The 24,065-nt window shown below is 41.1% G+C and overlaps 1 protein-coding gene across 12 annotated transcripts in view; it reads right to left on the bottom strand.

Moving 5' to 3' along the window:
* itpr1b (inositol 1,4,5-trisphosphate receptor, type 1b) overlaps positions 1-24,065 on the bottom strand; it is a 123,911-nt gene that overhangs the window by 79,758 nt on the left and 20,088 nt on the right. For 4 of the 12 annotated variants that reach the window (XM_034212164.1, XM_034212170.1, XM_034212167.1 and 1 more), the window contains exons 4-36: positions 23,005-23,120; positions 22,733-22,819; positions 21,578-21,736; positions 19,778-19,876; positions 19,608-19,691; positions 19,268-19,414; positions 18,710-18,814; positions 16,936-16,980; positions 16,813-16,842; positions 16,176-16,330; positions 11,462-11,561; positions 11,224-11,384; positions 10,940-11,081; positions 10,705-10,863; positions 10,458-10,630; positions 9,111-9,230; positions 8,543-8,734; positions 7,759-8,010; positions 7,275-7,416; positions 7,032-7,185; positions 5,591-5,784; positions 5,383-5,497; positions 5,174-5,228; positions 4,914-5,079; positions 4,638-4,805; positions 4,476-4,547; positions 4,250-4,387; positions 3,514-3,639; positions 3,190-3,390; positions 2,270-2,521; positions 1,438-1,563; positions 1,113-1,241; positions 157-174 (exon numbers count right to left, since the gene is read on the bottom strand). In XM_034212164.1, coding sequence (XP_034068055.1) covers positions 157-174; positions 1,113-1,241; positions 1,438-1,563; positions 2,270-2,521; positions 3,190-3,390; positions 3,514-3,639; positions 4,250-4,387; positions 4,476-4,547; positions 4,638-4,805; positions 4,914-5,079; positions 5,174-5,228; positions 5,383-5,497; positions 5,591-5,784; positions 7,032-7,185; positions 7,275-7,416; positions 7,759-8,010; positions 8,543-8,734; positions 9,111-9,230; positions 10,458-10,630; positions 10,705-10,863; positions 10,940-11,081; positions 11,224-11,384; positions 11,462-11,561; positions 16,176-16,330; positions 16,813-16,842; positions 16,936-16,980; positions 18,710-18,814; positions 19,268-19,414; positions 19,608-19,691; positions 19,778-19,876; positions 21,578-21,736; positions 22,733-22,819; positions 23,005-23,120 — 4,382 coding nt within the window. The remainder of the gene's footprint in view (positions 1-156; positions 175-1,112; positions 1,242-1,437; positions 1,564-2,269; positions 2,522-3,189; positions 3,391-3,513; positions 3,640-4,249; positions 4,388-4,475; positions 4,548-4,637; positions 4,806-4,913; positions 5,080-5,173; positions 5,229-5,382; positions 5,498-5,590; positions 5,785-7,031; positions 7,186-7,274; positions 7,417-7,758; positions 8,011-8,542; positions 8,735-9,110; positions 9,231-10,457; positions 10,631-10,704; positions 10,864-10,939; positions 11,082-11,223; positions 11,385-11,461; positions 11,562-16,175; positions 16,331-16,812; positions 16,843-16,935; positions 16,981-18,709; positions 18,815-19,267; positions 19,415-19,607; positions 19,692-19,777; positions 19,877-21,577; positions 21,737-22,732; positions 22,820-23,004; positions 23,121-24,065) is intronic. The other 8 variants (XM_034212166.1, XM_034212173.1, XM_034212168.1 and 5 more) reach the window with 5 other exon arrangements.

Genomic DNA, 24,065 nt, shown 5'->3' with positions numbered 1-24,065 from the left:
TGCAACACACCCACAGATCTGGGAACAGCAGAGTCTGTGTGCTGACTAAGCTATAAAACCTTAACAGCCCACACAGTGAAGATACTCCTTAAAAGATACTGTAGATAAACACCAAAGGGTTGGGAAACTAAATGTGGGGGAGTTTCCATTACTCACATATAAGAGGCGAGCCATCTATACAGAAAAAAATATTGAATGTTAGGTATGTGAGCAGGGTTTCTCATGTCAAACAACTTAAAGAGGACATATTTAGCTCATTTTCAGATTCATATGTGTATGTTGTGTCTCTACTGGGACATGTCTCCATGCTTTAATGTTCAAAAAGCTCTTCTCATACTGCCTGTGCTGCAGCACCTCTTTTCACCCTCTGTCTGAAACCAGAGCCCAGTCTGCTCTGATTGGTTAAGATAAGATAAGATGGAACTTTATGAATCCCCGTGGGGAAATGCAGTAGTTCAAACAGCAACAGGGTAAGGATGAAAAACAGCACAGCACAGATTCACACAGGTTAATACAATTACAGATCAAATCAAATGATGAACAACTATGAAGTAAGAAATGAATTAAAATGAGCATATATACATATTGGGTCATATAAACTATGAAGTAAGAAATGAATTAAAATGAGCATATATACATATTGGGTCATATAAACTATGAAGTAAGAAATGAATTAAAATGAGCATATATACATATTGGGTCATATAAACTATGAAGTAAGAAATGAATTAAAATGAGCATATATACATATTGGGTCATATAAACTATGAAGTAAGAAATGGCTGGCTCTGTTGTGATGGGTCAACCGTTAAGAGATGTCCTGCCCCTTAGCCTATCACATACATTGTGTTGGAGCTCTAGCTAATAGAAGGTCACGTGTTACATAGTGATGTCACTATGTTACGGAAGGACACCAACTTAGGAATTGTAGCTATAGCAAACTATTTACATACATAAAAACCTATTTTACAAACTACAGGAAAGGGAAAACCCCAAAAAAGCATTATAGGGCTCCTTTAACTTCTACTGAAATGAACATGTACATGGTGTTATAGACTTTTAAAGGCAATTGCATGCGTATTTAAAATGTGATGGTCATCTTTCCAGATTACCTGCAGGCTGGTGCTCTGGTCAGAGAAAGGAGAGCTAAAGAAACATGTGACGATGCTCATGACTGTCTCCGTTACGTAACGCTCCAGGATGGTGTCTGCATGCTTCCTGTCACTGGTGTTGTTGCACACCTAGGTAAAGGACAGAAACATTTATATTAGTGTGACGCAGACACATTGGATCACACTTCCTGCATGTTGGCGACAGGTAACATTATGTTCTTTGCACACTGTGTTGACGTAATCACCCAATCGCATGACGTTATGTAAAGCACTCTCCCCTCTATCGATCATCTGATAGCAGAAACACAAACAGGTTGCAGCTCACCCGACAGATGTCCACCAGGAAGTTCTCAAACAGCTTCCACATATGGTTGGAGGTGTAAATCTCCTTCATCTCCACCTCTGTGTCCACATAGCAGTGGTTCAGGAAGTTGATGTAGGCAATCTTCACCTGTTCGGACCCAAAGGAAAAAGCTTTTTAGCTGAAGACACATTCATGAAGTCTGGCACACAGCCGATTCCCTCGACATGTTTTAATACAAATGTAGAGTATGATATACAGGATGCACATGCTGTGTTGCTGTATACACTTGTATCTTTATTGGTTTTCTCTGCAGGGTAAAAGCCTGCAGGGGCATCATGTGTCAGGCCATGTGTGTGCATCGCTGTGTTTGCCCTCACCTACTTCTGGACCTATTAGCATCATTGTTTTTGTGCACATTTAGGACTTTAGACTAAAAGGACCTCTCGTGGCTGGTTCGCAATTATTTGTAAACATATTCTTTGTCTGTTTTAAACTGTCATTTACTGCTGACATCTTCCTCCTCCTGCAGGGTTAATTTAGCTTAGTTTTTACAACCATGTCTTGCCTTTTTTAGGCTATTATCATTTTACCCATTAAATATTTATCATATTATCTTTTTTCATTATAATCTCACCTTGTTCTTGGACTTTAATTGGTTAAGTTGGCTCTCCCTTTACAGCCTATATTTGATTGATTCTGTATTTGGTCATTATTATATTAATGAGAAGTAGTACACTAATAAAGTTTCAGGTTCAGGGTGAAATGATGAAGACTTAGGTGTCATTGGTATGCATCAGTGTTCATGTTCAACACTTAGACATGTGCAGACACTTTTAAACCTCATTACTCATACCTCAGGGATACAGTCTTCATGTGTGACCACCCGAACGATATCATCCAGGGGCAGCAGGGAGTTGCACTTGATCTCGGTGTAGACGTTCTTGCCCTCCGTGCAGACGGCCAGCAGCTCTACCAGGTGGATGTGGTACATCAGGTGGCTGTTTTCATCCATGCGGTCCCGCTCTGAACGCATCATCTGGACCAGGGTCTGGAAGGAGGCCCGGTCGTTGTAGAACACCAGGACGTCCTCGCCCGAGTTCACCAGCTGAGTGCGGGGAATAACAGTAGAGAGTATGATATTGTTAACGAAATGTTACAGTACATCTGTCAACCTTAAACCTCATATAGAGTGGTGTAATGATGACTTATTTTTCGAGGCTAACCCAGAAGTACGCATCGCCAACAAGGGCTCCCTTGGATAAAAGCAAACGTTATTTTCCATTGGATTTTGGAAAATTGGAGGAATTAAGATCTTTGGAAAACACACATTCTTAATACTTTATGTAACTGATATTTTTAAAGCTTGAATGCAATGCACAGAAGCAAAAAGTTAACGTTATGCTTAAAACGAACTACATTACGGTTACCTGGCTAAGCTAAAAGCGGCTAATGTTCGCCGTGATGACGTTTAGTGTTCTCACTTAGCAACAGCTTTTTTTAAGACCATAAAAGACTTGGAGCAACATTTGAAGATCTATTAAGCTCGTGTTGATCCAACATAGAACATTGACTTCGAGACGAGAGAGCCCAGAAGTGCTTAAATGCTAACTCATTTCTGGGTTAAGGACTCACTCCTTGCACCACTATTACAATAAGTCCAACCACTCACACATTGATATTACCAACACATCTGTCTTTCTGCTTTATTTTGACTCACTATCTCCTCTATATTATTAGCATACACAGATACAGTATAAAGATCATAGGACCCACTTCGGCCATCACGATGTCCTGACACTTCTTGATGAACTTGTTCTCGGCCTTTACGATGGTCTGAAGGAACTTGAGATATTGTACGTGTCGCCCGTGCGTCTCGGTGCAGTGGACAAAGTGCTGCACCACTCGCTCGTTGATCTCACTGCACAGCTGGAAGTTATTCATGAAGATGTGCTGCATGGTGATGGCCTCGAGAATCTGATAGAGTATCAAAAGGAGGGACAGAAAGGACATTTTAGATTTGTTTTTCCAGAAGATAATATTTTAGAAACTGCACAAATCGATCCCAATGAGTAAACCAGAGAGGCCTGTTTTACTCACCCCTGGGTTGAGAAACAAGTTGATGTGTTTGTGCATAAGAATTTGATTCTGCTGATTTCCTGCACAGAAATTCTGCAGGAACTCATGAGCCAGTTTCATGATCTCCTCCATTCTGACGTCCTCCCCCTAATGCAGATAACACAGAGTTATACTTTTTATTTACTGCACACGTGTCTAACAACTATGAAGGTCTTTAAAAATGGATAGTTTACACTGAAAAATAATTATACCTGTAGCGCTACAGTTCATGAATGTTGGATAGATGTCTGCCTTCACTTGAATAAAATGGAACTAGATTGCCGATTTTGGTGCTCAAAGCTACAAATAAAATACACGTGAAAAACACATCAGCAATGTCTCTTTCTGGAAATCATGACCCAGAGTTTCAAGATAATCCACAGACTTTATCGTGAGCAGTAGATGCCCACTTCCTTCTGTGCGGTGATACTGTTACGGTAAAACGTAGTTCCCGTATGAAACTGCTCTCAACGATGTTTGTTGAATATTTTGAGTGACCAGGTCATGTTTTCTGGAAAGATACAATACCGTTGAGTTTTGTCGCTTTGAGGAACGCAAACAAAGTGCCATCTCGCTCTGTTATGTTGGAGGAAAGGACGACATCTCTACAGCCAATATGTCCAACACTCGGTAACTCACTCCGCCTTTAGGGCTGAAATGTCCCTTTCTAATAATTCTGCATATGCTAATAATATAATATTCAGCCGCAGTGTTGCACCTTCTCATAGGGGATCTGCAGGAGCTCCAGCACGACACTGTGAGTTCCCATGTTCCTCAGAAGCCTCTGCTGCTGCTTCCTGCTCTTCTTCCCTGAGCTGCCCTCCTGGACGCACAGCTTACTGAGACGCAGCAGAATCTGAAAACAAACACAAGAGGGGTTTCAACTGCAGGCAACAAATCAGTAAAAACATAAAAATACAATATTGAAACACAAATAAACGTACCTCTTTTACAACCCTGTAGTTGTAACTGCTGGTGCTTTCTGAGTTCTTCTTGTCTGAACCAGGGGAGTCTCCCTTTTAAATAAGCAGGGATAAGTTAGGTTTTATAGCCTTACTATACCACTATCTACATTGGTATATTCATTATTTTTCTAAATGTTGAACCTTCTTTTTGTTGTCAGACTCTGAGGGTCCGTCTCCGTCCATCCCGTCTTCTCCTTGTCTCTTATAAACCCACAGCTCGGACTTCTCTACGATGGAGCGCAGCTGGTCCAGATCGGACTTGATCTGCTTGTAGTTGTCCACATCCTGACTGGTCACCAGCAGCTGGACCTACATTTAGGTGAAGATTTGTATACATTTAAACCCAGAAATCCTTACATTCATCCAATTATCAGTCATTAGAACAGAAATAAAGTATTAAAGAGGTGTGAGACGTACTTGTTTGAAGGCCATGAGCACCTCCTGCCTCTGGCTGAAGTGTCTGAAGAGCAGGTGGAGAGCTCCAGACACCAGAGGAGGGTAATCGTGCATGGTCAGGTGCAGCAGGACCCTCAAGAACGTACGACCTCCGTGGTCATCCAGGTCTAGTGGAGTGTTCTCCTCACTTAAAAATTCAGAGGAGGAGATTACATAAACCCTTTCTTGCTTTATCTTATTTCAAAATGACTCAGGAGAGAGACTAGGAAGCTTTTGATTACCTTCCGCCAAAAATCCCCTCGGCCTGTTCTTCAATGTTCTCAAAGTCAAAATTTCCTAGAGGCATTAGAACAAAACAAAGAATCCATATTTGAAGGAAATCAATTTCAACATGTATATGTGACAGAATGTTAAATAGCTCTAATATATACTTCTCACAGCAGAAAAATCAGGTGTACAAAATGTAATTGCTTCTCATCTGGCATCTGACCTGTGACATTATTGGAGCCATTGGAGGCGTCTTGAGGGTTGTTCTCATCAAATTCACGTTTGAATATACACAGCAGGCAGGAGATCCTGTAGTCTAGCCGTTCATTCAAAATGAACTGAAGGAAAAGTAGAACAAGTAATGTATAAGTATGCATTATACATAAAAAAGTGTTTGCCGCCAAGCAAGAGCCAGTTTCCTGATGTCCTACCTGCAGAATCTCGATGACTTTGAGCTTGGTGTCCATGACCATGATGTCCTCTCTCTCTGGTTCCACCTGAGGTTTCACCACGTCTCCCTCCGGCTGATGAGCTGGCGTTGCGGGCAACAAGCCGCCTCCTCGCAGCACCACCTGAGTCATCAGCTCCCCGACTCCATGGATGGACTTCATCACATTACTGCCAGCTACAGCACACGCATAAACAGAGCAATCATAACAATTAGATCCACAAGAATTATGAATACTTGTGTGGATTGAATGAAGGGTAGTGGTGGTGTAATGGATAGTGAGGTGGGCTGAAGATATAGTAGGTTGTGAGTTCAAATCCCGCCAGGAACACCACCACTAGTGTAAGGTAAGAGTAAGGCACTTAGTCCTTAGTTACTCCAGGGAGAATGTCCCTGTAATTGGTAATTGTAAGTCTCTTTGGATAAAAGCGTCAGCTAAATGAAATGTAATGTAACCTTTGTGTGCTTAGTTTGTGAATAAGGCATAATTGACTAAACATTTCAAATGTATTTAAACACATTATTACTATATTTAACAGTATTGTACTGACAAACCCATAACCCATTGTTAAAAACACAACATTACTACTATTTTTCTGTTCTTTGATGCATGAGAGTAAATTGTGATCTTATTATGTTTGCTTGCAGGTACTGCATCTGTACATTACTGCCAAACAAGAATTACACCAGTATTTCATTCAATAAATCTGTCCTTGAGTAACATGTCTGAAACTAAGGGAAAGACACCGAAGAAATGACTTTCTTTGTGGGTTGATGCAACATTAAACACTCTTCCCTGATTTACAGGATAGAGAGGCGAAGTCCCGCCCATCTACTTCCGACCCATGGGACCTTATTTTGGAAAAATTATGTATTGAAGTCAATGGGGAGAGAAAACGTATCTCTCGATCCCGTTTGAATTGTGCCACGAATTACACATATGATGTTTGTCAATCTTAAAAAATCATTTCCATGTCAAAAAAGTTACAGTTTGTCGTAAAACTGTTGAAATATAAGACTATGAAAAATACGCAACTAGAAAGACTACAAATCCCAGAATCCCGGTCCCGCATGCTGGCTCTTGGAACCGACTAACTCCCCTTGTGTGTATGTACAGCTCTCAACATGCCCAGACAGTGAAAGTGAAATGTGCCGTCTTGGTGTGTGGTGCGAGACGGGAGATGTAGTTCATTGAGAGGTTTCACACAAAAAAAGTGTTACTTCACAGTTTTACGACACATTAAATTGACAAACATCATCGGTGTAATTCGTGGCACAATTCAAACGGGATCGAAAGATGATCTTTCTCTCCCCATTGACTTAATACATACCTTTTCCGAAATAAGGTCCCATGGAGCTCCCCCGGAAAGGGAGGGACTTCGCCTCTCTATAGGGAATAAGGCCTAAAGGAGGTGGATGTTTACCTTTGTTTTCCTCTCCCTTCTCCATCTTGTTGATGGGGTAAATGGTGTTGACATGAACGCAGTCTAAAATGTTCAGTAAGATCTTGGTCAGTCGGAGCAGGTCGCTGAAGTTGTAGAAACCGAAATATATGAGGTTCCTCGCCAGGTTCACTACCTATGGACAAGATGAAAGCGAAGATGTATTATGTAATCAAACCAGTGGGACGCCTTATGTGTTTATACCATCGATAAAGGAGGCAGTACCTCAAAGGTTAGCTTGTTCTTCTCCCTGTCGGCGAACGGGATGTTCTGTGACACCACCTCCCTCAAGTAGTTCTCCACAAAATCCATTGTGAGGCAGAAGCGCTCTTTGATCTCATCCCTGGTGGTCCCATCGTTGTCGTAGCTGGGTAATCAGAGGAGAAAAACATCTTAGAGGGTGCTGGGACGTCTTTGGAATGGATTACAAGTTAATTCAAGTATTCACGGGATGAACATCCATAACATTCATCTGTTTGCAACTTAAAACTAAAAAACAAAACAAAAAATGTATCTAATATATCATATTACAATTACTTGTATATAGACTATTCTTTCACTATTTCTATTATATTTTATCTGTATTTATTTTATCTGTTTTATTGTGTTGCACTGTTGGAAGAGCCTGTGACCTAAGACGTTCATTGTCATAACTACACTGTAACTTTGCACACATGACAATAAAAGCCTTGAATCTTGAAAAACCCACTCATCAATAGCAATCTGAGAGGGGATCTCCGACCACAGACGGGCGTATTTGACAGGCGTGACCTGCTCCTGAGGGTCTCGGTCCACATGCATGTGCAGCATGAGACGGCAGAAGGACGCCCGCAGGTCGAAAGGAAGATCCTCATCCGACATGCAGCGCAGGATCAGATCCACATCCAGCTGACCTGAGATCTTGTTGATGGCCAGGTACTGACGGTCCAGACACATCCGGGCGAAGAGGTTCAGCTGGCACCTGAGAGCAAGCGTTTAGAGTCATTATAAAAGCATGTTTATTTGACAGCATTGTCATAGTGAATATCATTGAGTATTACTTTGTGACTATGGAGTGTTGTGTTTTTCAAAAAGCACTGATTTGGAGTTGAACATCAAAAAACAAAGTCAGAAGATGAAGGTTTGGTTATGTACCATTAAATGAAATGTTTATGATTGCCACTTCTAATCAGACATGTGGTTGCTTTGTTTTGAAGCCCATGGGGGACTGATTATGTTAACAATAATAGTCGGAATTTTTATATTTTTCATAATTGTACTCTTGTACTTAATGTCACACCCCGCTGTACAGCAATATTTACATTTTAATTCAAGTTTAGAAATAAGCAATATTTAGGTCAAACTCAAAATAAGATTTTCTTAATATTTCAACCAAATTCACATTTTATTATAATCTCCCTTCAATAACTTTGAAATGTACTGCACTGGTGTATATAACCTTACTTTGACATAAACTTCAATCAAAGCAATACGAACATAATCAAAGAAGTCACCTGTAGTAGCTGACCACCTCCTGGTCGTCCTTCTGGCCCTCCTTAGCATCCTGAGCTAACTCCCTGACGCTCTTACTCCGGATCTCCTTACTGTTGTCTTTCCAGAACAGCCAGACCTCCTCCTCATCCTCGGCCTCCAACGGACTCTCACCATTTACCACCGGCTCGATCTCAAACCTCGACAGGACCAACCTGGTGAACACAGCAGTTTGTGAGTGTTAGTCAAAGTCAACTTTATTGTCAATCTTTCAATTTGTGTGTACAGACAGAGAGATCGAAATACCGTTTCCCACAATCCCAAATACAATAACAAGATATATAAAAATCAACAATCAACAGACACATTTATACATATGCACACATTTAGACATAATTAAAAGCACAACAATCAATATATACAAAATAACAGTCACTTCAATATCTTTGAGAATGTACATTAGTGCAAGATTGTCAATAGCAGCGTAAAAAGTGTCTGGTGCTGGATTTGAGTGTCTGTGTGTGTGGTGTCAAAGTCCAGGTCCAGTGGGTTATATCTCAGATTAGCAGTGAATAGATATGAGAAGCTAACTTTGTTTCGATGAGGATGTCAGCATTGGAGGGGTCCAGCACAGCGGTGCAGATGAGCTCCTGTGTCACAGGGATGGACTTCTGCATGGACACGCAGAGATCTGAGAGGTAGTCCAGAAACCTGGGAACAGATTACAAGAAATTGGATGTTTCAATTATTTTACAATGGCAACGGATGAGTTATGAGATATGCATGTTCAATTGGTCAATTATAATACAGGCTTTAAAGTCATTTAAGCCTACTTTGTATGGTGTTTGTGTCTCTTTCTGGTCGTCTTCTGATGTGTTTTGAGTTCTTACGTTTTCATTTTGTCATAACTTAAAGTCTGTAATTGTCACATTTCAGCTATTTTGTGTCCCTTTTTTGGTAATTTTGCATCTCTTTGAAGTCATTTTGTGTCTTTTTGAAGTCATTTTGTGTTTCTTTGTGGTCATTTTGGGTGAAAATCCTAATGCATTTTGTATCTCTCACTCTTTCTGTCCAGTTTAAATGTGAGGTCATCTTTGGCCTAGACTCCTGGGTCATGTCTATGAAGTGTTTTGCTCAAAATACCAAACAGATCACCCATTCTAGCCATGCCTCATATCCCTCTATTTCACTTCCTAAAATATATATATATATATACAAAAATAAAAAAGGAGGGGGCTGAGCTCATGCGAGAGATTCTACCGGCAGATATTGCCGTGATGAAACGCCATATCATGGATTATCAGGGATTATTTCTGAAAACAGTATGGAGCTCAAAGGCTTTCTCTCTTGCCGGTTATACCACAAGGTGAGTTCCTTTTTATTTCCTGCTTCTTCACACACATGCTCTGTGCAGTACAGGTTAGCTCTGAGTGTTAGCGATGCTAATGTAAACATCGACCATCTTACGTCCAAAACAGTCGGGCATTGTTTCTGATGGCAACGTTTCTGATAGGGCCGTGGGTGTAAAGCCAGCCTACATTTCCGACATTCCGTCATATCGGATGCAAATCTGGATCAGCTCCGTTGTAGCCCCGTTTTTAGAGATTTGGGTACGGAGGAAAAGAGAGAGGGTTTTATTTTCTGACGCTACGTGAGTTCCCTGACACACCGGGGACACATAGTTATGTATAAAAGACATCAAAAAGTGCATTTTGCATGATAGGTCCCCTTTAACAGGACTTTAACATTTCACAAGCAGTGAGCTGAACTTAGCTAAGGTCACACACAAGCAGTTCCACTCATACTCCTCTGCACACATGTGGATGAATTTACATAGCAGCTGTAACACAAACCAATCTGACCCAGACTGCCCACACCCACTGCTCCTATCCCACTTTATGACACCAAACGGTTCCTCTCCCTTCCTTTGAGCCTCACCTCGGCTCCCGGTTCTTCCTCACTAGAGTCACAAAGGTGTCTATCTCGGCAGCAGTGATGTGTTTCTCCAGCAGCTTCCTGTTGTTGTGGAGCAGAGCTGTGATGGTGTCTTCTGCCAGCACATCGTATCCTATCTGTTTCTGCATGAAGCGGAATTGTTTGGCTATGTATTCCTGAAAAGAAAAGGAACCAGGTTACAGTAAGAGAAGGCCCGAGTATCAGGGGTGACGTTGTTGTGACCACCAACCTGGTTCTTCCTGTAATCCTGCTGGGAATGGCGTAACACTCTGTAGCAGAGCCTGCAAATGTGTCTGAACGGAGCGTGACGTTGGTCTCCGAGCTCCTCCAGCCGCAGCATGGGACCATCGCCACTGTCTGTGAAAGGGGCTTGGAGGAGTTTGAAAATCTGAAAGGGAAATGGAATTTTAATTGCCAAAAAATGTTGTCATCTTAAAATGTTAGGTCTGAGGTTTAAAACCAACCTGCTTCAGGATGTTCTGCTCTCTCATGAGTTTCTGTCTCTCTCTGTTGGGTTTGTTAACCATGATCTCCAAAACATCCTGCCCACTGTTGGGGATGTCCACCACGAAGAAAACTAGATCCTCCAGGAGCTTGGTCACAAACCTGAAGAGTACAAGTCAGACAGAAAAAGACCATTTTAAAAACAGGGATCCTTTGAGATATAGAGCAGCTACATCAGAGATATCTTGGTGTTATTTTTATTAGATACTCACAACTACATACTTAACAAACCGTCCCCACTTACCTTCTCTCATTCTGTGTAATGGTGCCCCTTTCGAGCTTGCCAGCGATGGAGGCCAACACTTTACTCGCATCATTGGCAAAGTCTAAATCACGCACTTCAGCTGGCGGCACCGGTACGATGGCAAAAGCCTCCTTGTCTTCTTTTACTGCTGAGGTTCCAATCTGAAAAAATAAATGAAATGTGTTGGTATATCTTTTCAGTCATGCTAAACATCTTTATCTAGTCATCAGCTACTCACTCGTAACATAACAGGCTTCTCCTCCTCTTTGTCGATGGGGTTGTTGGTGCTGTGGACCCACGTGTTGGTGCACAGGTGTCTCAGCCTCACATAGGAGCTCCTAAAAAGGGAAAGGGGAAAATGTCTCGGATGATTACAAATAAATGAAGCTGCAAGGCACTCAACAGCCAGTCGTAATATCAAAGTGTGCTTTTAAGGGTGTACCTGCTTTGAACTTCCTACTTCTTGACAAGTATGACTCAGTATCTACATTATTCTTTAGTAAGAAATGTTTTCCTTTTTATACAGAGTGATGCAGTGATGACGTATGTTTGTAGGGCAACCTGGAAGTTAGCATCGCAAGGGCTTGGTATATTGCTCCACATATTTACACAAATGTGTGATTATTGAAGTGAGATGCAATCAGCAGAAACAAAAAGCTAAAGTTATGCTATAAACTACATCATGGTTCCATAGCTGCGTCATCACCGCTAAGCTAAAAGGTGGCTAATGTTCGGGGTCATGATGTTTAGTCGTTTATTTCTCTCTCTAGGTCGTCCTCAGACCAGCCCTCCATCGTCGCTTCCAGTCATCCCGGTTCTCCATACATCTGGCCAGTTCATTGGTACTTTGTGCTCCTGCGTCGTTCTTGAGTACGTCCACCTATGTTTGTGCGGGACGTCCTCGTGACCGATGCCCGTGTGTTGGTTCCCACAGCACCAATTTGCCGGCTGGCAGCTCTTGATGCCTTTGGCAATGTCCTGCTAGTCTCATTCTCCTGGCTGCAATTTTCTCGCTCACCCTTGGTATTCCCTCGTACAGGATGTTGTTGGTTAAATGTACACTCTTGCTGATTTAGTCACTTATTAGCAACTACCGTTTTTAATTTAAAAAAGCGTTGGACATTTCCGATTTGAGTTTTTACTGACATATTTTATGTCAAAGAACAAAATGTGGAAATCTCTTCAGCTTGTATTAACAACAGACCTTATAACAGGCTTCTAACGAGAAATATGTTCAAAAAATGTACTTCTAGACGAGGGAACTGGAAGGGGTAAAAAGCTGACTAATTTCCTGGTTTAAGGACTCATTACTGTACCGCTCTATACAGGCAACATACAAATACAAATGTGGGCACAACAGCGCAATAACATGACAATGCAACCTTACAAAAAAAAGTACCCAACCTATTGAGTGTGTATGTGTGTTTGACTCAAAGGTCAGCAGCAACAAGTCATGCCAAGATTAATTGTATTTATAGAGTTCCTCAAAGACATACAGTAAGAGTTGGAAGATACATGACAATGCGTATTTCGTCTTCACCTTCTGGTTACATGTCATGGTTCAAATGCATTCAATCTAACCCAAGTTGCACAATAACACAAACACATTATCCGATCGTGGCAGACCAGCAACTTCTGTGTTCTGCAAAGTAAATTATAGTTATTTTTTATCATTGAGGTCTGGTAGCTTTAAATAGAGCAGAGATAGCAGCTTCCCGTCAGAAAGGGCTGTCTGACGGGAAGTTAAGCAGTGAACATAATCTAAATATAGTGTACACTTAAACTCATGTTGATTGTTTTAGGTGGGCTTTTATTTTAGGTGGTTTGAACATGTTTTCTTCACAGCGTGAATTGACCTACACTGACTGGATACGTACGTCACACAACCCCACAACAAACCATCCAAACTATCTCGTGAGAAACAGTTCAATCCTTTCACACCCTTTCATGACGTCTAGTATGACTGTAAATCAACACTTCTCTGACAGGGTGCCAATGAAAACAAAAGATTGGAACAGGATGTATCACAGATTGCATCACACAGGTGCATCTTATAAACACTAAGGTGGTACAGTGTGTACCGATAGATCACTTTCTATCCTCAGAAGTAACACAGGAGCTGGACTTGTCAACACACTTCCATGTCAGACACAGCTTCTTCAGCCAAGAGTATGGCATTACAGATTAGCCAGTAGTGACCCCATACAGAATCATCTCTGCTACTTTGGGCACTAAACCTTTACACATAATACAGTCTGAGCCAACTACGTCTTTCACATTGCTGCACGTGTGTGAGAGTGTGTGTGTGTGTGTGTGTGAGAGTTGAGCCTTCAGGACAGACAGCAGACAGTAGCCGTGGTCTTGGCAGGTGTTACGTAAACGCCCACTGAAGCTAACAGGCTTACCTTTGTGTACCAGGTTCTCAGAGGGTTTAATTAGTCGCCTGGCTAAACTTTGAAGCGCAGGGTTATTTCAGGTGGGAGTGGGAGGAGCTAGCAGTGTTAGCCCGCGGCGTTTCAGGCACGCACCTGACTGCATCACACAAAGGAGGCTTTGACGAGAGGCCGGGAGAGAGCATCTGTTTTTATCTGATGCGCACTGACAGGGACAAGTGCACCATTGTTGTTTTAGAAGCACACACACTTGTTCTGTCAACAAGAAAAACAGGAACAACACAGAGGCTTTTTTACAAGTGTAAAGTATCATACAAAACACATGACAAAGCACTTTTTATAGCCATAATGTGTAAATTGTTAATTAAGAGTTAAGCACTAAAATCATCAAAAGATAATGGCATAATTAATTTGTGTGTGTATATAAAAAAGAGAATGTAAAAATTATATATATTGCATCACAGCTGATAAAAGAGGATAACGTTATGATTACATTAGTTAACTATTTAACAGTTTATTGCACCTTTTAACTATTTTAAGTGTTTGTTTATAATTAAAAAAATAGAATTGTAATGTTTTGGAAATCCCCTGTACAACTTCTATGAACATTACATAGATAAATAGAACAGAATTAATTATTTAATTACCTATCAAAATATTGTTTATAGGTGCTTTTCAAGTATTTATTATCCACTTTACAAAATAGTCTTCAGCCTAAACTTTATAACTTAAAAATATTTGTAAAGACAGTGGACAAACCAATCATCCATAGTAGCCATCTTTTAACACAAGGAAATCAAATATCAGATCATTTTCATACTTAGTGAAACTTGGGTTTTAGTATGTTAAATGTTGCTCTGTCAAATATATAATTCAGTATGACTAATTCAAAACTAAGCTGGGAGAAGAGGGCAGATATTTCATCAAACATTTAACTGCAAGCTGATTTTGTTGTGGGTTCACACATACGCATTGTTTACAGACACTTGTTTGTAGTTTAAGCACAGATGTGCAACAATCATGGCATTTTGACATGTTGTGATTTCCCTCTTGTGCCCACTTTCCATGCCGACTTTCAGATTGATTTCAATGACTTCCTGTTGCACGCTGGGGACTTTCCTTACTCTCTTTGGCTACTATCAAAACATCCAGAGGTGACCGGTACTTGGATGTTCACAAAGACGCACAACACGCAAAAAAACACAGCCGTATTTTACGAATAAGTGAAAACACAGACAATATATACTTTGATATCTTAAGTACAAGTGGGAATGTAACTAGTGTAGGTATTTAGAGGATGAGAAGTGCTTTGGTTTTACGTTTCTATAACTTGTTTTGTTATACCTTTTAATTTTGACGATTTAATGGGCAAAGTCTGCATAGAAGCCAAACATCTGCCCAAGTTAAAGCCACAAAAGTAATACACGTTAAATCCCTACATAAATAATAAACCCAATAACTATGACCACACTCTCAGTGTCTTCTCATGTTTTCTGTGATCCAACCAAACCCACAATAAGTGACCGGAAGAAATAACTGGAAACGCAGAAATAACATACGATACAAAAAGTGTCCATAGAGACAAAACCAAACAAACCCTCATCCCCTCAGACTGCCTTCTTAGTAATCTTCCAAATTCCCCTTTGAGTCAGATATTTTCTACACCACTTTCATTTGTTGTAGTCTTGACATCACTGTGGTCTTATTGTTAACACAATGTGTCATTTCCTTCTATATTTTCCAAAACAAATTCAATTAAAAAGCAGAAACATGGTTCTCTTGTAGACACGATGTCATATTTACCATCCATTCTCAGCAGTCTCCGGAAGGTGGGAACACTGGTACTGGTATTCAACAGCCCTGATACATTTTACATTAACAAACCAACACTTTTTTAATTATGTAGATGTACTGTAAGTGGAGGAAGGAGTAGTATACTTTTTGTTTCCTAAGATAAGGGTTGTATCAAGTACTTATTTCCTACTCAAGGAGGTTGAAACTCCCTTACTTTGGATTAACACTGCAATGCTTTGCTCTGGATTTGGCAGCAAATGTATTTTAGCTTCCTTCGAAAGGGCAGATCCAAAACAAAAAAATCAATAGCTGTAGTGTAAGTAAGTGTACATTAATGCTATATTTAAATATTTGTACTGCTTTACACTATGCTGCCTTGACTGGTTAATGTGTAGGTGTTACTGATTGACTTTGGTGAAAATCATGTTTCATGTGGAACCTACTTGAGCAGGTCTCCCTTGAAAAAGAGATCAATGATCTCAATGGGATACACCTGGATAAATAAAGGTTTGAAATGAAATGAAATCAACTAACTCTTTAAAAACACATAAAGTCACACAAAGTCACTCCTGAAAGCTTTTCTTAACTGGGGGTGCAATCACCTTACGACTCGAAGTACAACATCGCTTTCAAACAGTCAAACTATCCCTTTACAGTAAGTGTTCATGTTCTCCCTCTATGATATCTGAATGAAATGTATATGTATAAAGACCCTAGGCCCTTCAGAGAAGTGTACTGAATGGTTGGTGATTAACTATACGGTACCTGGGCACCATGGAGTCCCCTCCTCTCAGAGTGGTAGGGTCCAGCTCAAAGATGGAGGAGATGTCCATGCCGTCGGGAACTGGAACCAAAGTGTACATGATCTTCTCCTGTGGAGCTCGCAGACGACCCCGTAAAGCTTCATTATCCGCATCCAACTACAGAGAGAGAAAGAGAGAGAGAGAGCAACAGCAGTCAAACACAAAATATATAAATCATATCAATCCACAACTTTGATAAGGGCAAAGATAATGCATGTTTTTACTCTAACGTACTACTATCCAGCTCAATTCACGCATTAGCTCTCACTCTTTACTTTATTACTGAAAAAAAACAATAAAATATTATTACTACTGACTTTTGGGCCTTATTGGCACATAACTACAGATCCATGCTTGTTATTTTCAGTGTGGTTTGTATCACACTGCCCCCTAATGGTGATTTGTATTGAATCAGCTGATATGGTGCTTTGATGACACCCTGTGGGGAACTACTGCTACTAAGATAAATGAAAAAACAGCCCAAATAAAAGAGTTTGTGCTGATTGAGGGTGCGCAAGAGAGAGAAATTGGAAAACAAAGCAGCAAAGACATTATGGCATGTGCAGTATATGATTTTTGTGCTGATTGTATGACAGTACCTGGAAATTAAAGGGTGAAAAGTCCACCACCTAGAGCAGAGAGCAGAGAGGCAGTACAGAAGTGAACAGATTAGATAGAAGTGGGGAAACCAGCGTGACAAAGGAGAAGAGATGAAGTCTTACTGAGGAACGCTGCTCAGCACTCTCCTCCTCAAAGTCCTGATTCACCTGGAAAACACACTCACATGTCAAAACACCCTCCCAAAAATATGTTAAAATGTGGTCACCGAACCAGGCATCCAATGTACCTGAACGTCTACATCACAAAGCTCTAGGTACAACCATGTCATAGTTCTTTGCGGATTCAAACTTTAAAAGGTCCTTTATTATACTGTTTTTCATCAATATATTACAGCTCTCAGATATATACAAAACATGTCTCTGAAGTGTTTGGCTCCAAACACCAAACAGATCATTGCAGCATTACCCATAATCCCCTCTGTTTCAGCCCTGTTTCCAAAGTGCTGATTCTCTGTCTGTTACTTTAGATGTAAGTAAGGAGCCCCTCCCCAAGCCCCTCTGAGAGACATTTGGTTACAAAGAACACAATGGTGCTCTAGGAGGAGATTCAGGTGATAAGGTGGGGGGGGGGGGGTTACCTTAGTTGCTGATTGGCTAATGGTTACACAAGCCAAAACATCGTTATGACATCATAAAGTGGCCAAAATCTGATCAGCTCATTTTCAGACAGGTTTTTATAGAAATGGATCAGGACAAAAAGAGAGAGAATCTTTTTTCCTGAAACTTTCAGAGTCTCTTTCCACAGAGGGGACACATGTTGATGTAGAAGAGACATGGAGAAGAGGGGACACATGTTGATGTAGAAGAGACATGAAGAAGAGGAGACACATGTTGATGTAGAAGAGACGTGAAGAAGAGGGGACACATGTTGATGTATAAGAGACATGAAGAAGAGGGGACACATGTTGATGTAGAAGAGACATGAAGAAGAGGAGACACATGTTGATGTGGAAGAGACATGAAGAAGAGGGGACACATGTTGATGTGGAAGAGACATGAAGAAGAGGGGACACATGTTGATGTGGAAGAGACATGAAGAAGAGGGGACACATGTTGATGTAGAAGAGACATGAAGAAGAGGGGACACATGTTGATGTAGAAGAGACATGAAGAAGAGGGGACACGTGTTGATGTGGAAGAGACATGAAGAAGAAGGGACACATGTTGATGTATAAGAGACATGAAGAAGAGGGGACACATGTTGATGTAGAAGAGACATGAAGAAGAGGGGACACATGTTGATGTATAAGAGACATGAAGAAGAGGGGACACGTGTTGATGTGGAAGAGACATGAAGAAGAAGGGACACATGTTGATGTATAAGAGACATGAAGAAGAGGGGACACATGTTGATGTGGAAGAGACATGAAGAAGAGGAGACACATGTTGATGTATAAGAGACATGAAGAAGAGGGGACACGTGTTGATGTGGAAGAGACATGAAGAAGAAGGGACACATGTTGATGTATAAGAGACATGAAGAAGAGGGGACACATGTTGATGTATAAGAGACATGAAGAAGAAGGGACACATGTTGATGTATAAGAGACATGAAGAAGAGGGGACACATGTTGATGTGGAAGAGACATGAAGAAGAGGAGACACATGTTGATGTATAAGAGACATGAAGAAGAGGGGACACATGTTGATGTATAAGAGACATGAAGAAGAGGGGACACATGTTGATGTATAAGAGACATGAAGAAGAGGGGACACATGTTGATGTATAAGAGACATGAAGAAGAGGGGACACATGTTGATGTATAAGAGACATGGAAAAGTGGATTTTGCATAATAGGTGACACAAAATTGTAAAGTACGCATAGATACAGAATTAGTCAGTGGGAGGTAAAAAGGTAAAGGAGTTGACACACACCTCTCCCATCTCCGCAGCCATATAGCACCCTGTGGCCAGGTGCTTGAACCTGAACAGGCTGTTCCAGTAGCCAGCGCCCCCCCTGCAGGGGTCATGGTGGACCACCTGGAAAAAGACATTGAAAAAAGGCAAAATAAAACTGATGCTGCTTTATTTGTAAAATCTTAGAATGATTATTTGTATTGCTCTTAGCCCCCCTGTCGTGTTGTTTCTCCCCCTTACCAGGTTGACATCCACCTGGATTGATTCATCTTCTAACTTATAGACGAATGCATTTTCAAGCATTTGGACTATCTATGTTGTAAATGTATTGTCTTTCAATTTACACACGACATCTATTGCACGTCCTGGGAGACGGCCTGCTGTAGTTATTGCATTCACTGTATGGATTACATGCAGTTTATCATTTGTTCTGTGCCGTGTTGTTGTGTATTAATAATATGTACTCAATGATAGGAAATTAGTTTTCCAAAAGATTTTCCTGTGTGACCAAACTAGTTTATAAAAAGGACAATAACAGACAGAGTGAATATTACCCAGACAACATGTTGTGCTTACCTCCACTTCCCACAATGCTTTGCTGCTGGTGGCAGAGGTGGCAGACTGACGGCCGGTTGTTCTGAGGAAAACATGCTGGCTCTTCCTGTGGTCGTCACAAGTGAGGAACTTCTCCTGCTCTGCGTGGAACAACCGCACTACATCGCCCTGTGACACACACAAGCAAAAAACACACACACACACACACGAGCACAGCGTGAAGCAGATAAAACGTTGCATTTATCCCACATGTCAATATTTGATTGTCATTTTTATTCTCTTGCGATCATGTTGATGACTTTTTGGATGAGTGTGTTTCTTTAATAGATCGAATATACTGCATGCTGTTGTACAAACGGACCCCTTTAAGTATCGTCTCCTTGTTGTCACTCCATTTCATGAACAGAGTAACTTTCCAACTCGTGTTGCAATTGACAGAATTGACCTGCCAGGCAAAAGAGAGAAGTGTGTGAACAAACCACAGTTAATGTTGTGTTATAAATAAGTATGTATTGTATGGGCCTTATGTACCTCATTGCATCCTGTGTTGTCCACTAGCTGGTGGCTGCTGGCATGAAGAGGCTGACCCGCATTCACAGGGTTAAGGACTACTTTATCTCCAATCACCACCTAAAAACAGATTTACATGAGTTTTTAGTTTAAATGCATTAAATACAAATCGAAGAGAATCAGTTACTCTTAAGAAACAGTCTACAATCTAGAAATAAAGAGTCATTCAGTGAAAGGCTATAGAACACGCGCCCTCGCTGCGAGGGGGGACCCAAGTTCCCATCGGCAAAAACACGTGGGTTTGTTGTCCTGGCTCCAAGATGGTGGAATGAGCTCCCCATTGACATCAGGACGGCAGATAGCTTGCACACCTTCCGGCGCAAACTGAAAACTCATCTCTTTCGACTCCACTTCGAGCGTTAGAACTATTAACAAAGCACTTTTATACTAATAAAGGACTGGTTTACCTAAAGCCAGTTGAGTAGCACTTGAAATGTTAGGCTCTATGAAACCTGATGTACTTATATGATTCTGTTTTCTTCAAGGTTGTGTCTTCCTGGTCGAATGTACTTATTGTAAGTCGCTTTGGACAAAAGCGTCAGCTAAATGCAATGTAATGTAACATTTGAAGATAAAATACTGCAGCCGAAATAGGTCCTCTGTGGGGATTGAGCACTTCACTTAAATTCTAAAAGAAAAGTATGTCACATCCCCAGATACCAGCCATCATTCTTGAATTCCCTTTCTGCACAAGGTGAACTCAACACTCAGCTTTGGGAGACCAGGTTACGTTGGATCATGCAAGCCTCAAGTTCAACACTAGGGGGAGTCGTTCTCCATACTGTGGGTGAGAGAGGACAGGATCTGAAGTTCTGACCCTGAGCATCACTCACTAACCACAAAGGAATGTCCGCAGCAAGAATCAATAAAATAGAACGTTTTGGTAATTATATTAGTATAAACTTATTTAGTTTTATATATACAGTTTGCTCACACCACTGAGTTCCCGCGCTTTCAAGTGAACTCTATAAGAGCCTGGAACTTAAAGGGGCCGTATTATTGTCCTTTTCACGCTAGGTTGGTCAACCGCTTAGAGAGGTCCCGCCCCTTAGCCTATCATGTACAATGTGTTTGAGCGCTAGCCAATTAAAGCAGGAGCGTAACATAGTGATGTCATTATGTTATGAAGGAAACAAAGGCATCCAATGAAGGCGTTTCAGGCAGGGAGGGTGGGGAGTATGGGAGAGAAACTCCCTCCAAATGGAACGTTGTGATTTTAGCCTTTGCAGACCATTTACATGCACTAACACTTATATAATACACTGAAGGAAAGGGAAAACTCCAAAAAGCATAATAGGGCCACTGTCTCTCCATTTACTTTGACGGAGGGGCCTTAGAACTGGAGTTGGTTTAAACTGGAGTTGCCTGCCCTACTTATTAAATAATTAGGATAGTTTGAAAGCAGATGACGCATTTCCAAAAGTGGATTAATAAAGCTCGACTTCATTAGCAAATTAGCCATCTTACCGCAGCACTGGACTAGTAAAGCATTGTTGCACTCGCAAGAGATACACACTGTAGGCACAATGTATTGTTTCAATGCAGCAGAACCTTAGGTATCATTGACTTTATTCCACGTAAACAAAAGAAAAGGCACAGGACCTGGAACTCTGATTGGGCTAATTGTCTTCTTAATGATTCTGTCTGCAAGCAGCATGTGAGTCCATGGGACTTCTGTTTTGTAACCCTGTGAAAAGTCTAAAAATAGATCCTTAATTTCTCCCACTGATGGTAATTGGTCTGAAGCCCCGCTCTACCCACACTGTCTCCCAGGGACCGCAGCTTGTAGAAAGGCTGGATGTAGAACCAGGATCCCTCATTTCCCGCTGAGTCCAGAGTCACCCTCATGGCATTCTTCTCCAGCAGTGCAGGTAGGCGCTTGTTCACCGTCAGGTATTTGTTGCTTTTCAAGTGCAGCAACTGTTGGCAAAACAAAAAAGGGGCATAAAATAGTTTCAAGACAGATAACTATGACATAATACAGACATTGGAACAATCAGAGGCTGGAACCAGATGAAAATACTGGCACAACTACACCCAAGGGGACACTTGACTGAAAACATGCATCTCCGGATCTCGCTGGTATCTTTATTTATTTTCAAAAGTATGCAAGTCCTTCAAATGTCTTGTCCTTGAATACTTCTCATGAACTCTGTTGGTTCTCCCCCTTTAAAACAGTTCCCACCCTGTCAAAAGATAATCTAGCACCAACCAGACTGGAATCATATAAACTCTGCATATTTTTGAGGCCCACAAAAATATGCCTGTTTAACTAAATGCAAAATGTAATCCTACAAAGTATGTATAGCGTTAGAGACAGGGGGGGTTGCACTGAAGAGAGCCTTTGATAGAAGCTTCAAATGTAAAAGAAATAACATTTGGTGCAGCCCTTTCCTTTTCTCAGAACAATTAACAGACAGAGAGATACTCACTGAATTTGAACCACAGACTTGTAATTAAAAAAAAAACTCTAACTGAACTGTTATGGCCCTGTCTGTCAAAATTAGGACAACAAGCGAGTTCCATCGACCACCTAAGTGCACCTATGTGTATGAGTTGTTGATTAAAATATTTTCTTTTGGCAAACCAGGAAACAATAGGTGCTTTGTATTAATAGAATGACAGTTCATTGCAACTGTGACTTCCTAAACTGTTTGTATTGTCACTAACGTGTGCATCACTGAGCAGGAATGCACGGCTGTTCCTAGTTTCAGATGATCTCATACCTGTGTGCAAACCCGGGCAGTGAGATAAGGAATTACAACGGACGACTTTGAAGCAAGCCTTTGTGCTGTAGCAGTTATTTAAACATGATTACAACTGAATTATATTCCGTGTTATCAAGCACAGGGTGTCATTTAAAGTGCTAAAAAGGTTGCTCCCGAAGCACCTTATCTCATTGGTTCCTGAACGCACCTGAATGACATTTCCATACTGGATGACTGTTCCCAGCAGCTTGCGGTTTTCAGACTCATTCTGCTTCTTCTCCAGGTCAGCAGCATGCTAAAACACAGAGCAGGAAACACAGATGTTCAAGGAAACCGAGGGCATTCAATACTTGTTCTAGGAAGAATGATACTTCACATAAACACAAGGCTACAGGCTTTGTGTCCCTACTCCATACACCATTATTTGCAACATAATAAAACCCGAAAAGCAGACAAAGTAAAGGTGAAGAGGACCCTTACGTGGAGTTTGGTGAGGAGGAGTGTGTCGGTGGTGCTGTTTCCTCCGGGTTTCGCCGCTTTCCAGAACTGTTTCTGTGCCGAGTATCTGTTCATAGGACACAGTTTGAAAAGGCAGTCTGCGGATAGAAGACAAGAGATAGGGAAAGAGTCAAACACATGTCAAATAAACATCATTTTTGATTAGTTTTTGTGCATGTTAATGGACTGCAAAGACTCAAATCTCTCACATACTTCCCCATGCCTGAACTGCCTCAACTGGAAATATAATACAGCTATAAGATAGCTACTAGCTCAACTCGTTTTTTTTTTGTTGATGCTTTCAGGAACCTCAAGCCGGTCCACATTTCCTGCCAAAACGTTGCAGCTTAACTCATAAATGCTCATTATAAGAATAGACTCAATACAATTAGTCTTCTAGGTGTACTTGCTCACATGCCTAGCAATAATAGATTGATCTGTATCTGTCATTGTGCTCAGAATGATAACAAGTGCTCAGCATATTCGTGCAACATGACCGAACAAGTTAATAAGTACAGAAAATATAAAGGTTTAATAACAAATTAAATATTCGATAAAAGACAACGTTTAAAAATAGATTTAAACAACCAGCATGGGCCAAAAAGACAAAAATATGTGTATTTGTCCTTGAGGTTTAGCTCTGCATTCTCTATACAATCTTAAAGAAAACACCTTAGGGAAACGATCTACTATAAATCACTACACAGCATATAAACATGTCTCATCAATTAGTCAGTGTCTCCCCATAAGGTGAAGCTATATGCTAACTGGTACAGGGGACCTGATGAGCTGAAACCAGGCTAAATGTAGCCTCTGACGCGCTCACTGTGAAATGCGGTCAATACAAGAGTCTCCCGGGGTTACCCATCATGGGCCGGGAGGTGCAGGACAGGCAGAGAGGAGGCCAAGGACTAATGAAGGAAGTAGGGCATTGGGAGAAAACACTTCTGATGAACAAATGAGGTTATTGAAAAGGGAGAGGAATAAACTGGGACGTATGTGTATTTCATAGGCAGAGAGTTGGTTGATAGCAGAAAGATGAT

Source organism: Gymnodraco acuticeps, unplaced genomic scaffold (genome assembly GCF_902827175.1).
Source record: "Gymnodraco acuticeps unplaced genomic scaffold, fGymAcu1.1, whole genome shotgun sequence".
Classification (NCBI taxonomy): domain Eukaryota; kingdom Metazoa; phylum Chordata; class Actinopteri; order Perciformes; family Bathydraconidae; genus Gymnodraco; species Gymnodraco acuticeps.
The sequence above is the reverse complement of the archived record's forward strand: the minus strand, read 5'-3'. Positions and strand labels throughout refer to the sequence as shown.